At 35.7% G+C, this 15882-nt stretch overlaps 2 protein-coding genes across 8 annotated transcripts in view; one reads left to right on the plus strand and one right to left on the minus strand.

Moving 5' to 3' along the window:
- Positions 1–15882, minus strand: part of LOC114526137 — a 221341-nt gene that overhangs the window by 181621 nt on the left and 23838 nt on the right. For 3 of the 7 annotated variants that reach the window (XM_028547649.1, XM_028547644.1, XM_028547643.1), the window contains one exon: positions 10278–10391. The exons of 3 other annotated variants lie outside the window; for them this stretch is intronic. The gene's annotated coding sequence lies outside the window, so the exon portion shown is untranslated. Of the gene's footprint in view, positions 1–10277; positions 10392–14883; positions 14949–15882 lie in introns of those variants that run through there. One more of the 7 variants, XM_028547650.1, reaches the window with a different exon arrangement.
- LOC114526127 (uncharacterized protein K02A2.6-like) lies at positions 2–1063 on the plus strand. The gene has a single exon (XM_028547627.1). It carries the CDS (start codon positions 2–4, stop codon positions 1061–1063), a length of 1062 nt encoding a protein of 353 aa, XP_028403428.1.

Below are 15882 nucleotides of genomic sequence, written 5' to 3' on the forward strand. Positions count from 1 at the left end.
TATGAATCATCCAGGAATGGTGCGAATGAAATCTTTGGCACGTTTACATGTGTGGTGGTCAACATTGGATCAAGACATTGAACAGACTGTCAGAGATTGCACCAGTTGTCAAGCTAACCGTTGTAAGTCCCCCTTGAAAGTGAGTAATCCTTGGATTTGGCCAGTGCGTCCATGGCAAAGAATTCATATAGACTTTGCGGGTCCACTGGATGGTGTGATGTATTTGGTGGTGGTAGATGCCAAGTCTAAATGGATTGAAGTACTATCAATGTCATCAACTACCGCTGCTGCCACGGTTCGAGCGTTACGTTTCCTGTTTTCAGTTCATGGTCTACCCGAAGAGATCGTGTCAGATAATGGTCCTCAATTTGTGGCGGAGGAAATGAAAGAGTTCTTAAAGTTGAATGGAATTCGACAACGTTTATCATCGCCGTATCATCCAGCTTCAAATGGTGAGGCAGAAAGAGCAGTCAGAACGTTTAAAGACGCCATGAAGATTCGTAAGAAGGAAGAGGGATCTACTGGAGAGAAATTGGCACGTTTTCTGTTGGGATATCGCACGACTCCACACACTGCTACGGGTTGCACGCCAGCTGAAATCCTGATGGGTCGAAGACTCCGAACCAGATTGGACATTTTGCATCCTAGTTTGTCTGCTAAGATGGAGCGAAAATCCAAACATTTACCACAAACTCCACCGCGTAACTTGGAAATTGGAGATCCAGTAATGGTGAAAGACTATCGACCACGAAAGGATCCATGGATAAAGGGAGTGGTTCAAATGAAGTTAAGTCCAATTACTTACAGAGTTCAGGTTGGTGATCTGTTTTGGAAACGACATGTGGATCAATTACGAAGTCTCGCCGGATCAACTGCAGCTGATGTTATGTCACCACCAACTGCTTTATCTTCAACGCCGGAAGTCAGTGTGGCAAGTAATGGCAACCCAGGACAACCCATTGAGGCGAGTTCCACTACCACCTTAATCCCGAAAACAGACTCACTATCTCCAGTCCACTACCAACATCAACGAATACAGAAGAACCTGTTACTGGTATCATAAACGGTGGGAAAAAACTTTCAAGTACTCGCAGGTATCCAATTCGTATTCGCACGAAACCAAAACGTTTAATTGAAGAAGTATAATCTCTTAATAGACTTTGAAATGCCTCTATTTATCGGTAAAAGAATTAAAAAAAGTAGAAATAGAATAAGTAGATTTATTATAGTTACATAGATATAATTACTAAGAGTACTGACCATAAACATTGAACTCTCAGTTTTGTGGTGGAGGAAATGTTATGTTTATGTTAATTTTATGTTATTAGGTGTATGTTAATTGTTTTATGTTATGTAAATATCGTATAGTGTTTAGTATAAAAGGGGCAGAACTTGCTTAATAAATGTTAGTTCATTTTAAAACGTCTCGAGTTTTGGTAAACATAATAATTTGAACTAAAGACTCTGCAAAAGTACTTGTAAATCAGGGATATAGCTAGAAGATTAATTGTGGGTGGGGGGATTTATATATTCATGTTCAAATAAGCAGCCCTGATGTAAATTGAAATATAAACTCTGCAAACGCATATGAATAGTAAATTCTTCATTTCATTTTGACTCTTCGGGCTTCAATTTCATACCAGGGCACATGATGACACAAGTGTAGATGTAAAAATAATAGTTATTACCAATAAATTATTTATAATATATATCAAGAAAATCTATATTCCTCAGTGTGATAACATTTTTCAATATGACATTCTCAGAAGTAGATAAATGTTGCTATAAAACTTGATATTTTGACCTCTCAGACATCTTGAATACTGGACTGGAAACTAGTAAATATAAGTAATATTTAACTAGTGGAATTACTAAGGGTGAAGCTTCAATGAAACTCCTGAAAAACCACACATGTCATTAATTTGTAATAACATAGCTGAGTTTCTCATTTGGATATTACTAAAGTAAGAATGGTATTAATAATGATGATGAAATTTTGACTTGATACAGAAGTGTGTTGTTGTTGGGCAGAATGTAGTTATTTTCAAAACTGATCAAATAACTTAGCGAGAAAGTAGAACTAATTCCTTTTTAATTTATTTAAACCAACTTAATACCCCAGACTGTATAGTTACTGTACATGTCTGAATATAAATATGTACACTGAGTCACTGACTAATAATAAATGCATCAATTCACACTTGCACAATTAATACCTCTCATGATTGCTCTCATATTTGTATTTTTTAAATTTATTAGTTAAACTCCCTTTCCCTAGAACTTAGATCACGAAATAGAACTTAGAAATTAGCTCAGGAAATATTTTGCTTTGTTTGAAATGGCGAGGGGTTGCTGCATGCATGTATTTCTAGTATTAAATATAACATTGAATTTGACAAGAAGACCATTGTCTTTATTTCAATTTCCTCAAGTATGGAGAAAAAACAAACATTACATGACACACAGTTACACAAAATGACTGAGTAATAACTATGCTTCATGGGTGGGTGAGTGTTCATCACAAGATGATAAACATTAAACAGTTCATCAAGTGTTTTTTTTCATATATTTTCGTATTTCATATTCATTAAATTTTGCCACAGATCTATATCAAGTAGAGGTATTAAATAAAATAAGAGAAGCGTAGTGAGGGGATCTCTAGAAGCCGAAGGCTTATGGACGAGGTCACCTCAAAAGTCTATGATACTACATTACATAAGTTAACTATATTACATTGACTATAACATATAAAGGATAAATATATAAAGTAAGTTATAGAGACATGACAAATTCAGGCTCGTTATTTGTTTAGTAGAAAACAGTTAAGAGATCTTTTAAATGAATATAGACTGTTAGAATTTTTTATTGAAGAAGGTAATGAGTTCCAAATTTTAGGGCCTTGATAAAGAACCGTGAATTGCTTTATGTTTGTGCGACAAGAGTGAGATCGATAAGCATTTGCATTTCTAGTATAGTATAATTATGGACTTGGCTATTTGTTACGAATAAATTAGACAGATATACTGGTAGTAACCGTTTGTGATAGAAAAACATAAATTTTGCAATGTGAAAAGTGTTAATTTTAAAAATGTCTAATATTTTCAATTGTGCAAATAACGGGGCAGAGTGAGCTCGATACTCTGAATTTGTCATGACCCGTACTGCTCGTTTTTGAAGAAGCCAGATCCGGTTCAAGCTAGTTACATAAGTGGAGGACCAAACTAGGTTACAATAACTAATATAACGATAAATTAGGGAATAATATAATGAGAGTTTTGTTTTAGCAGACAAGATGAAACGTAATCTAGAGATAATTCCAATTGACTTAGAAATTTTGTTGCATACGTGATCAATGTGATGTTTCCAGGAAATATTCTCATTGATAAAAACGCCTAAAAATTTAACAACATTGACTCTCTTAAGCGGCTTTGTATCAAATAAAATTGGCAAATTCATCGAGATTGACTTTTGTTTTGGTCTAAAAATAATATAGTTTGTTTTAATAATATTGACAGAGAGATATCGGCAAGCCGAGCTGGCCCGCTTGACACAACCTCAGCTCGAGCTGACCCGGTTGCATGTAACCGAAACGTTTGAATTGACTATAATAAACTATAGGGAACGGGCCAGCCTCGCCCATGCAATCCGCCCCTTACATCATGACGCGGGTTCACATCACTATGCATGGACCTTTTCGAAGTAGAGCAAGAGGCCTATTGTGAGATACACAAAAACGAAGCTCAAAGCAGAAAAAATTTAAAATAATGATCCATGTTAATTATAGAAGGATTTTTCGTTCATCGTCTTCCGTTAGGAACAGTAAAGCAAGTAAAGAGGGCTATTATACTGAATTCCTGTGTGTAGAATAAACTGAACGCTTAACAAGTAAGAGGCTGGATATTCATGTACGCTTATCACAAGTACACAAAGGAAGTATGTGAATTAAACGATCACACACGCAGGTTATAAAAATATATTTTGAAAATATATTTGTACTAATATTACACAGTTCAAACGTTTTCATGGACGCATTCCGTGTTTGTTAAATCCGTTGACTATGTTAAAGTTAATAGATTTTTTTTTAAAAATATATCAGAAAATTTGCGTGCGTTTCGCCGTTAAAACAAGAAACTCCATGCTCAACAATTTACATCACGGAAGGAAAAACTAAAAAAACGTTTCAACGATTTCCGTGGTTTTCGCATTTCAGTACGTTCCATAGTTGAACGTTTTGATTTGCGCTTAGTTTTCTCATTCAAACAAGAAATCGGATTCTAAACTACTTACATCAAGAAAGGAAATCTTAGAAAATACTTTTCAATATTATGAATCTTCAAATATTTGTTGGCATTTCTGTCAACAAACAGAAGAGAACGCGTTGATGGAAGAAAGAAAGGAGGTGGATGAGGACGAAATACACTGTTAAAAAAGTGAAGATTACGAAAGTATCTAAGAGCTATGATTCTGCCTTCCGACACCTTCACAAAATATATCCATTCACTGGCGAAAATAGCGATTAAATCAGAATCGATATAAGCAGCGAAACTAAAGTCGTTAATAGGAAGGTTATGAAGATTTTGCACATCATTTGGGAAAGTAATAGAAAGTAAACGAATATTAGACGATGGATCTCTTGCCAAGAACACCGCATTGGGAGTCGTTTTTGTACCAGATAAAGAACACCAACGAATATTCGGTAGATTCAACTCTCCAGTTGAACGTACTATCCATGTGTTACCACATTTTATTTCCCACAATTCATAAAATGAAATGAAATGAGAATTGAATAACATAACAGCACACCCATCAGAACTTATTGCAACAGAAGGGTCAGTAAACCTACATAGCGGCGTTTCTTGATAACACAGTTTTTTGTTGCAAATTCTTAAAATAGAAAGTTTCCGATCGCCGTAAGTCACAAGAACTCCGTTTTTAAACGAAAGGACACGTCCAAAATTTACAATAGATTCGTCATGTTGACTTCCTAAGATATTTTCACCCCTAGGTTCATAACGATATTTAACAACCAGACCTTCACAGACCAACCAAAGATACAACTCTGACCACCAACATGCTAATGCTCGTTGCTTCAGTGCAACAGTTTGCAATGTTTTCCCACTCTCGACACTTCTTATTGAAAGAACGCAATTTTTAAAACAGCACGCAACATACAAAGTGTCTGGAGAGAGTGCACGACAATCCATTTCGGCATTGTCAACAAAAGTAGCATCAGGACATTCGAGAAGAGATTTGAAGGACAAAACACTGAGTACTTGGTGAGATCCTAAGGATAAAAGGAAACTTGTCCCATCTAATTTCGAAATGTGATTGACAGGAGTATCACAAGGCAAAAATCCAATCTCAAACACGTCAACGATCTTTTGATTTATGAAATCGTACACTACCAAAGCTAAATCATTTTTCAAATCATTTGTAAATGCTACACACTTTCTGTTTTTCCACACAAAGACTTTTGAACAATATTTATTGGAAATTATAACTTTCTCACCAGATGGCAAACAGATGTAATTCATTTTTATTTTAACATTCAAGTCGGATTGGAAATAAGGCTGCGAAAACATTTGAAAGGAATCATTACTACACAAATTCTGGTCAACACAAATATTGTTGTTATCAGTTAAAGTTTCAGAATTCAAGACGTTCATGTAATGCAGATCTTCCCCCAACATATAATGTTGCCAAAGAAGAATGTACGAGTTACAATTACTAAACAAACAATAAGACCATAAACCACACGTATTATCAACTTCAACCAATAAATTCTTCCTTTTTACATCCCACACTTTGACTGACGATTCCTCTAATGTGACAAGTTTCATTCCACATGAAGAAAATGAACATTCACTGATGTCATCAGGGCCGTGCGTAATGAAGGGGACCTCTTTCTTTTCTTTAATATTGATGCAGAACTGGATTGAATTGCATAAAATATATGAAGAGTCTGGAGAAAAGGCATAGAACAGGTGAGGAGATCCTTTTGTAATTTGTGCCTCAAAGATTGTTGTAAGATCTGGTATTTTAAGCATTCGAACTTTTCGCTCATGCGCATGTATGCAAGCAAGTATCATGTTGTCCGGTGACACTAAAACATATAAATCAAGTGAACGGACTTGAATCACAACTTCCGGGACAATGCTTAAATTAGAATTGCTTTCAGTTGTCACATATTCTATCCAAATCTCATTTGTCCCACCCAAGATATCCCTAGCTACACTTTTGGAATTGACGGCACCTTGTGAAAAATCAAAGTGCCCATTAGCAAGTGCTTGTAAATATACGTAACAACGATCTTTTTCATAAGTCTTAAATATTCCTCTCTCAGAGTTAACTTTTACCATTTCGGAGAAAAAAATGTGTTGAATGAGGCCCCAATAAATATCTTTGGAAAGTTTAGAACGGTACGTGCCAAGATTTCGGCTTAAATATAAAAAAAACTCACTCAATTCATTAAAAAATTTTAGTTTCAAGAAGTTTATACCAACATGCACCAACCAATGAAACTCCTCTACCTCGCATGTATCGACCAAATATTTCCCACCGTTTTTTAAAGCGTACCTATTCTCGGCTGAAATTTGGAATTCTAAAACAGATTTCAAAGCATCTATCTCGCAGAATTGTTTCTTACAAGCAAGCCAGAGACGTCTATTACCGTCTTCAACATCTGCAACGAATGCATGTTCTTCATAACCGTTCAATGTCAGCCAATCCCATAATGACTTATGATAAACAGTCAGACACCCATCGTAAACTGGAAGAATCTCTGACATTAGGTCAAGAACTGCTTTACGTATTTTAAATTCATCTTTAGAGAGACCAATGCATGTGAAGAGAACTTTTATTGGAAGGGGCTCCTTAGAAACGGCAACGACATTGATGAAACTGTTTAAGAGACATGATGTATCTTGCTTGAAATGTTGGAGGCCTGTTTCTAAACGTTTGAACTGTTTTTCGTAATATCCCGAAATACCGTTGGAGATGTAATCACTTAGATCGGGTTCAATTCCCACGCCCTTTTCTTTCAATTCACTGACCAAGTAATAAGCGTACAAAAACGATCCCTCACACTTTGAAATAACTGACCTTATACTTTTATCATCAAGATTATGTAAACTATGACGAACAAAAAGCTCTATGTCGTCGTTGTGATCTTTGTCATCAGGACGGATTTCCCACGGGTGAAGATGTTCAAGAATCTTTCGTACTTGTAGCTCTGGTCGACTTGAAATGAATATCTTAATCCAATCAGGCAGTTCACAAAATCTTTCATGTATCAACTCCAATAATTCACTTTTCTCGTCAGTTTTGCTCTCGTCCAAAGCATCAACAATGATCAACATTGGGTCGTGTCTGTCAAGGGCATGGAGGGGGTCGTTCAAAAGAACACGAAATGCGTCTGACAGCGAGTCACGAGAATGCTCACGACGAAGAATTTCTGTTAGTTTATCACGAAATCCTTCAACATTATCACACATTTGACTGGCAAGAGACTGGAGGATTCTCTGAGGATTGCTGTAATCAGAATTTCGAAAGTCACAGAAATGGTGAGCTGCGAGTTGACCACGTTCTCTAAAAAGCTCGCTAAGCTTTGCAGACAAAACACTTTTTCCAACGCCTGGACCTCCAGTTAAGATCAAGACCCTGGATTCTTCACTCCCAAACCAACTTGAAAGTTTATCAAACAACCACTTTCTAGTGCCATCTTTAAATTTTCTACTAAGGTCACGAATCTTTCCAGCAAAGTTAAATTTAGCCAGTTGCTCGACATGCGAGGGATAAACATTTTCAACTTTCTTAGTTAATTTGACTACTTTACTTTCAACATCGTTTAATTTTGACATGAAATCATCCTCTTGTTGTTTCCACTCTTTTAATATTTCAATATAACTTTCTTCTTCAGGGCTAAGAGGAGCCACCTTTAATTCATCAATAGCATTTTGAGGAATTCCCAATTTGACTAACGGAAGAGAAATTTCTTTCCACAATGTTTCAAACGCTACGTCGTCCAAACCAGCAGTCGGAATATGACCATAGACTTCATTTCTAAACATTTTGACTCTTAAAATATTTGCAGATATAGAAGTATCGCTGACTGGAGGCATCACATTCCATCCGGTGGCTGGTGCGGACAATCCACAAATATTTCGGAGTAGGACAGTCAATAGGGTAATATCAAAGTTTTTTGAATCTGGAGCACCAGATCTTGGGAAGAGTAGATCCCATTGCGAGGCTTTAATTACACTGTATCGTATTCTCTGTAAGGTCTTCTTGTTTGCATTCAATACGGAAGCTAAGGTGGAAGGTGGATGCACCGCATGCAACGCATTTCTTAAAACTTCTCCACCTTTATCTACCAACAAATGACATACCCTTGAATAATTAGCTTTGCCTTTCAATGGATCCATTGTTGTCTTTAAATCTCAACTTCACAATCCCCTAAACCAGAGACACAGTCAGGATAATAATTTTTATAATACTATTATATAAAGGATGTTGAATGGTTTATCAATTATAAGCTTTTTAAAGTGATATAAACAAGTAAAAAGCGTTTTCACTTGGATTTGCGTCTCGTGAAAATATGGAGATCTACCTCATTTTCACTAATCAACTAGCCTGTGCACAGACGTAACGGTCCCTCTTAAATTACGTCAGTGCAAAGGCTACTAATCTACTGGAGATTTGGGAGTGCTAATAAGCACCATTTTTCAAATATTAAGAATAATTAAATAAATTGCTTTTACTTTTTATAATATTCAAAAGATTTTGAAATATTTAACAAAAAGCTACAAAAAATCTGTAACTGTAAATGACGACGCACATTAAAAATTCTCTTGTGCTACAGCTAGATATGTTGGAAAGAATGCTCTCAACTAACTAAACATTTTCTGGTTACACTTGTATCAAACTACGTGGAAACGGGGACTTAGGTACAACACATTAGTGCAAGTTAGGCTCGTTTAAGGCGTCAAATTTTTTATGTGCCAAATCCAGTGCAAAATGAACTTAAGCAAAGACTTTATCTCATTAAAATTAGGTTCTGAACATGAATAGTCGATGTTTGAAAGGGGCCTCATTCATATCTACGCCATATATATATGCAGTAACCTATTAGGGTTTGGGGGTTTTAGTATTGGGCTCTGCGTTTAAATTACTCTTGAACTAGAATTGTTACTCGTTATTAAAGCTAAGACCGAACAGGTGATAATATGGGAAAGAGAGTAAATTTCAGTTATTTAAAAATAATATAAAATATATACAAAATCTTATCAAGTCAGGTCCTATCAAAAAAGGAGACGTCTTTGAAATAACGGAGTATCAGCGGGGGAATGAGCTCCCTCGCGGAGGCGTGGCTCTGGGACACACTATATAGGTTTTTCCTCTTATGTTTGTGAATGGTTCAAATCGTATCTTACTCACAGATGCCAAGTCACCGTCGTTTATAATAAGCAGTCCTCTGTAAAGCCTGTGAATGTAGGGGTCGCACATGCATTCTTGGGCCGCTTTTATTCATTATCTATGTGAATGTGAACAATTTACCAAATTGTATCAAGTCATGTAATATCTCTATGTATGAGAATGATACTGTCGACTACTTTTCTTCTGGTGTTTCCATCGGTATCAATGGGACAATGTTGATCGGTTAGATACTACATTTAAATACCTTGGAATTACAATCAACAAAAACGTTTAAACATAAGCGGGTCAATGTGTAATTCGAAACGTATTTTGAAGAAGACACACGGCATTCAAACAATTGCAAAGGGCTTATCAGGCGATTGTGCGTGATGAGGATGCAAGTTTTCCATGGATGATGAACTGGGATGGAATTCTTAGTTTTTATCGCTTAAATAACTTACAGAATGTGCCAATGCGAAGTCTAATTTTACTCGAGACATGCATTCCCTGATTAATTTCAATACCTATGCTCTAGTAACACTCTGTTGTCTAGATGACATTGGTGTAGGGAGTTGATTAAAAGATGCCATTGTATTAAATAAATAAACGTTTTTCGCCGATATTTAACCAAAGAGATAGACAAGGCACGTTTAGCTGATCTATTGTATACTGTATATAGATCACGTAAAACTGTACTAGCTGTAGGGAGCTACATTAAACTGATCTTTTACTATAGATCACGTAAAACTGTACTAGCTGTAAGGAGCTACATTAAACTGATCTTTTACTATAGATCACGTAAAACTGTACTAGCTGTAGGGAGCTTCATTAAACGGATCTTTTACTCCGTAAATTATTCGCACCTTGACTCAGAGAACTTCTCACATGAGTTGAATAACTTTGAGTTGTCCTCGCTGTAAACACTCAACCAACATTATACAACATTGTGTATAAGCGAAATAATGGTAGATCTCCTCCTAAAATTATAACAGAAACAATTATAAACAAGGATCCAGATGAAATGTTACACACAAAACAGGCACATCAAATGTGGTTCAGAAATTGAGTGTTTTCATTATATTAGTATACAAGAAAATGTCGAGGCAAAGACCAGTTTTACTGAAATATGTAAAAAGACGTCATTGTTGAAAATCTCCAAAGAAGTCTAATTTTCCGCTACGCTGCTCCAAAATCGTACAATCTGGGACTGTATATAATTTTACATTTATTCAGGAGTAAACACTTTAAAACAAATGACAAATCTAATACACAACTAACTTACAACAATGATTTTAACCTATATTTATAATAACAAAACAGGATGCCTGTTATGTTTTTCTGTAGTTTTCGCTCCACTACAACCCACATTTGCGTCCGCTTACGTTATTATGTGGGATATTGGTTTCGCGGTTGCTGCTATTACGTGCTACCTCAAAACCTCCATTTCCTATGCTATATGATACTACACTATTAACACTTACATAATAATTCCTTTATTAACAATGCATATTACAAATTACGACCATAACACTATATTTTTGCGCATACTATGTAAATGACTGTTTACTTTTGGTTGGTGTACTCAACCATGCGTTAACCTAAATTCTGGAACAGTTGTTAATATTTTTTGGGCAACATATTTGACAGTTGGTGAGCCCCACTTAATAAAAAGTTAGTTTAAGATGCACCAAATCTACGACGCGGACGTGGCATGAAAATTGCTACTAGTGTCAGTATTGACAGAGCCACTATATCATTTCATATGCTCTACAAAGATTATATCATTTCAATATACTGGAGTGCGGCAATGAGAAATTAGTGAGTTTTATTGATATTATTCTGACACTTCACATGATATTTCACGAGACCAGGCAGCTTCAGCTTTTGTGTGATAAACAACGAAGAAATAATAAATAATGACAACAGTCAATCTGTTCGGAGCATTCATAAATGCATATCTATAGATATTCGCAATATTGCTGTGACATTGCTTCATCTATTTTGTTGTATTTTGAGAACATGGTAATCATAAATGTACGACATCAGTTGTGATATTGCTTCAGCTTTTATGTTGTATTTTGAGAACGGAGCAATCATAAATATATAAATATTTAATATGTATATTCGCGATAAACTTATAAAGTATATATTTAGTTGTGACATTGCTTCAGACGTTCAGCTTTTATGTAAAGAACGGAGCAAAAATATGTAAATATATAAACGTCACATTTTTTAACAGTTCGCAGTTCGAGTATTTTCGCGGTTTGAGCCGTTTAGGCTATTCCAAGAGACTTCTAAGTTTATTATTGCGAAGCGTACGCCGTACGGTGTCATATTAGTAAATTCGAGTTAAACGAATGTTAAATAAGGTAATTTCCACTCGTACAAATGTTACCAATGGTAAGGTCATTTGGCGTGCATGCGTGAGACCGTGCTCAGCAGGAGAAATTCCAATTAATAAAAATCGCAGCATGACACAATTGACGACACGAAAACTCTTACAACATTGGTACAATTTCCTTTTTACCATTGGTATACGTTCATGTTCGTATTCACAACACGAAAATATAAACTACCAATGATAAAATAACTTAGTCTATTGCAGTATTGGTATACTTGCTACAATATTGGACATGCGTGGGTGATTTAGCAACGATGTTTATATATATTAGAATGCATTTTAATTTCTTTGTTGTTGTTTCGTTGCTTCGCCAAATCTCCGGCGAAACTTTGCAAAAACCTCTTTCGCACTGACTTTCCTTTTATATATTTCCAATAGATTCAATCTCATAGCAATTTTGCTTGAAGATACTTGCAGAAACTGCAGCTTTATATTGTTCGATTGTTTCACCGTCACGTCTGTTAAACTAAAAGCGTTCGTAGGTTTCATTTGTTTCAACGATAAGAGTCTCTTCAAATTTCTTTATAACTTTAGCTAAATCGTCTTTACCATTCCTAACCGTAGAATGCATTCTTGAAACATTCCCTGCGGTTTGGGTAATCATTGTCAAAAACAATGCGGTAAATAATGCGGCAGTACTGAGCATAAATCTCCCATCCTCGACGAAATTTTTTCCAGTTAGTCGCCAAATTACCAACTTTCTTAAATTCTTAAGCTTATGTAGAATTATCCGCACAACCATAGTATTTATAGAATATGAAATTTTCGCTTTACCTTCGACTATCACGATCAGACATTGCTTAGTTCGACTGAATGTCTTACCGAGTAAAATTAAAACAACGCTGTTCACAATCCTACATCGGAAATCTATTCGGTGGGTTTAACATAATTACAATTCAAAATATGAGCTTTCTTATGTGAACTTCACAGCTTCTAAATTAAGAGTGACTAAACATTACGTCTGAATCTGGCTAAAAACTTAACAAAAAGCTCGCCTTCCATGCATGATAAGTATCGCAACAGCTAGCAATCTAGTGTTTATTTAAAATATTTGACCAACCAAAGCCTCTCTGTAATCGTATATAACCTTGAATCTGACAAGAAGAATCTTGTCTACAATTTGATTTGCTCGTGAGTGGAGAAACAGCCAACATTACATGACAGACTGTTAATGTTGCACAAAATGACGCGGACATAACTGTGCATCTTGTTGATGTGTGTTTTACCTGAACACTGACATCATGCTTTCAGCAGCTTTTATACCCATGGGTAAGCTAGTAAATTGTGTAATAGATGAAAATCATAATATACCTTTTATTCCAAGTACAAGAGCGAATATAAGAAATCTATTAAAATATCGTTTTACCAGAAGAAATATGACGAACTAATTATTTGTTTTTTGATCGCATCATTCATAAATAACAATTATCAAACCAGTGACAGTTTACTGTCTGTTTGAAAATTTCAAATATTCCTTGGCGTGCAGCTGAAATTTCTCAGTTTTCCTGACTTATTTTTAACCTTCACTGCACGGGGAGTAAAACTGGTTTCCACTTACACGTTTTTATACCCACGGACTTCTAAGTTTATTATTGCGAAGCGTACGCCGGCGGTACGGTGTCATATTAGTATATTCGAGTGTAAAGGAATGTTGTTATATAAAGTAATTTCCATTCGTACGAATGTTACCAATGGTAAGGTCATTTAGCGTGCATGCGTGAGACCGTGCTTAGCAAGAGACAATCGCAGTATGACACAATTGACGATACGAAAACTCTTACAACATTGGTACAATTTCCCTTTTACCATTGGTATAAACTACCAATGATAAAATAACTTTGTCTATTGCAGTATTGGTATACTTGCTACAATATTGGACATGCGTAGCTGATTTCAGCAACGATGTTTATATATATTAGCATGCATTTTAATTTCTTTGTTGTTGTTTCGTTGCTTCGCCAAATTTCCGGCGAAACTTTGCAAAAACCTCTTTCGCACTGACTTTCCTTTTATATATTTCCAATAGATTCAATCTCATAGCAATGTTGCTTGAAGATACTTATAAGTAATAGCACGGCTTTGAGGTCGATTAGCGATTAAATGTCCCCGAAAGCCGAGGCAGGTTTAGTAAGGCAGGTTTTATAATATTATGGCTACCGAGACAATAGGAATACTTTTATAGTTATTCGATGTGCTGGGAGATAAATAAATAACAAAGGCGGATATTTGGCATAAACATTAGATAGGATTAGTTAGTAATCGTCCCTAATGTATATGCATCGGGTTATTTAGTTGTTAATCGGTACTAGTAAAACAAAGAATGCATTCCTGAAACATTCCCTGCGGTTTGGATAATTATTGTCAAAAATAATGCAGTAAATAATGCGGCAGTATAGCATAAATCTCCCATCCTCGACGAGATTTTTTCCAGTTGGTCGCCAAATTACCAACTTTCTTAAATTCTTAAGCCTATGCAGAATTATCCGCACAGCCATAGTATTTCTAGAATATGAAATTTTCGCTTTGCCTTCGACTATCACGGTCAGACATTGCTTAGTTCGACTGAATGTCTTACCGAGTAAAACTAAAACAACGCTGTTCACAATCCTACATCGGAAATCCATTTGGTGGGTTTAACATAATTACATTTCAAAATATAAGCTTTCTTATGTGAACTTCACAGCTTCTAAATTAAGAGTGACTATAAACATTACGTCTGAATCTGGCTAAAAACTTAACAAAAAGCTCGCCTTCCATGCATGATAAGTATCGCAACAGCTAGCAATCTAGTGTTTATTTAATATATTTGACCAACCAAAGCCTCTCTGTAATCGTAACCTTGAATCTGACAAGAAGAATCTTGTCTACAATTTGATTTGCTCGTGAGTGGAGAAACAGCCAACATTACATGAAAGATTGTTAATGTTGCACAAAATGACGCGGACATAACTGTGCATCTTGTTGATGTGTGTGTTTTACCTGAACACTGACATCATGCTTTCAGGCAGCTTTTATACCCATGGGTAAGCTAGTAAATTGTGTAATAGATTGAAATATTCATAATATACCTTTTTATTCCAAGTACAACAGAGCGAATATAAGAAATCTATTAAAATATCGTTTTACCAGAAGAAATATGACGAACTAATTCCTTGTTTTTTGATCGCATCAGTCATAAATATAACAATTATCAAACCAGTGACAGTTTACTGTCTGTTTGAAAAATTCAAATATTCCTTGGCGTGCAGCTGAAATTTCTCAGTTTTCCTGACTTATTTTTAACCTTCACTGCACGGGGTGAGTTAAAACTGGTTTCCACTTACACGTTTTTTATACCCACGGACTTCTAAGTTTATTATTGCGAAGCGTACGCCGGCGGTACGGTGTCATATTAGTATATTCGAGTGTAAACCAATGTTATATAAGGTAATTTCCATTCGTACGAATGTTACCAATGGTAAGGTCATTTAGCGTGCATGCGTGAGACCGTGCTTAGCAAGAGACAATCGCAGCATGACACAATTGACGATACGAAAACTCTTACAACATTGGTACAATTTCCCTTTTACCATTGGTATACGTTCATGTTCGTATTCACAACACGAAAATATAAACTACCAATGATAAAATAACTTTGTCTATTGCAGTATTGGTATACTTGCTACAATATTGGACATGCGTGGGTGATTTAGCAACGATGCTTATATATATTAGCATGCATTTTAATTTCTTTGTTGTTGTTTCGTTGCTTCGCCAAATTTCCGAAGAAACTTTGCAAAAACCTCTTTCGCACTGACTTTCCTTTAATATATTTCCAACAGATTCAATCTCATAGCAATGTTGCTTGAAGATACTTATAAGTAATAGCACGGCTTTGAGGTCGATTAGCGATTAAATGTCCCCGAAAGCCGAGGCAGGTTTAGTAAGGCAGGTTTTATAATATTATGGCTACCGAGACAATAGGAATACTTTTATAGTTATTCCATGTGCTGGGAGATAAATAAATAACAAAGGCGGGTATTTGGCATAAACATTAGATAGGATTAGTTACTGATCGTCCCTAATGT

This window comes from Dendronephthya gigantea, unplaced genomic scaffold (assembly GCF_004324835.1).
Source record: "Dendronephthya gigantea isolate DGI-Jeju-01 unplaced genomic scaffold, DenGig_1.0 000037F, whole genome shotgun sequence".
In the NCBI taxonomy this organism is placed as follows: Eukaryota; Metazoa; Cnidaria; class Anthozoa; order Malacalcyonacea; family Nephtheidae; genus Dendronephthya; species Dendronephthya gigantea.

Excerpts from the sequence above, each read along its gene's own strand:
- LOC114526127 (XM_028547627.1), top strand. The coding sequence starts at position 2 with ATGAATCATCCAGGAATGGTGCGAATGAAATCTTTGGCACGTTTACAT.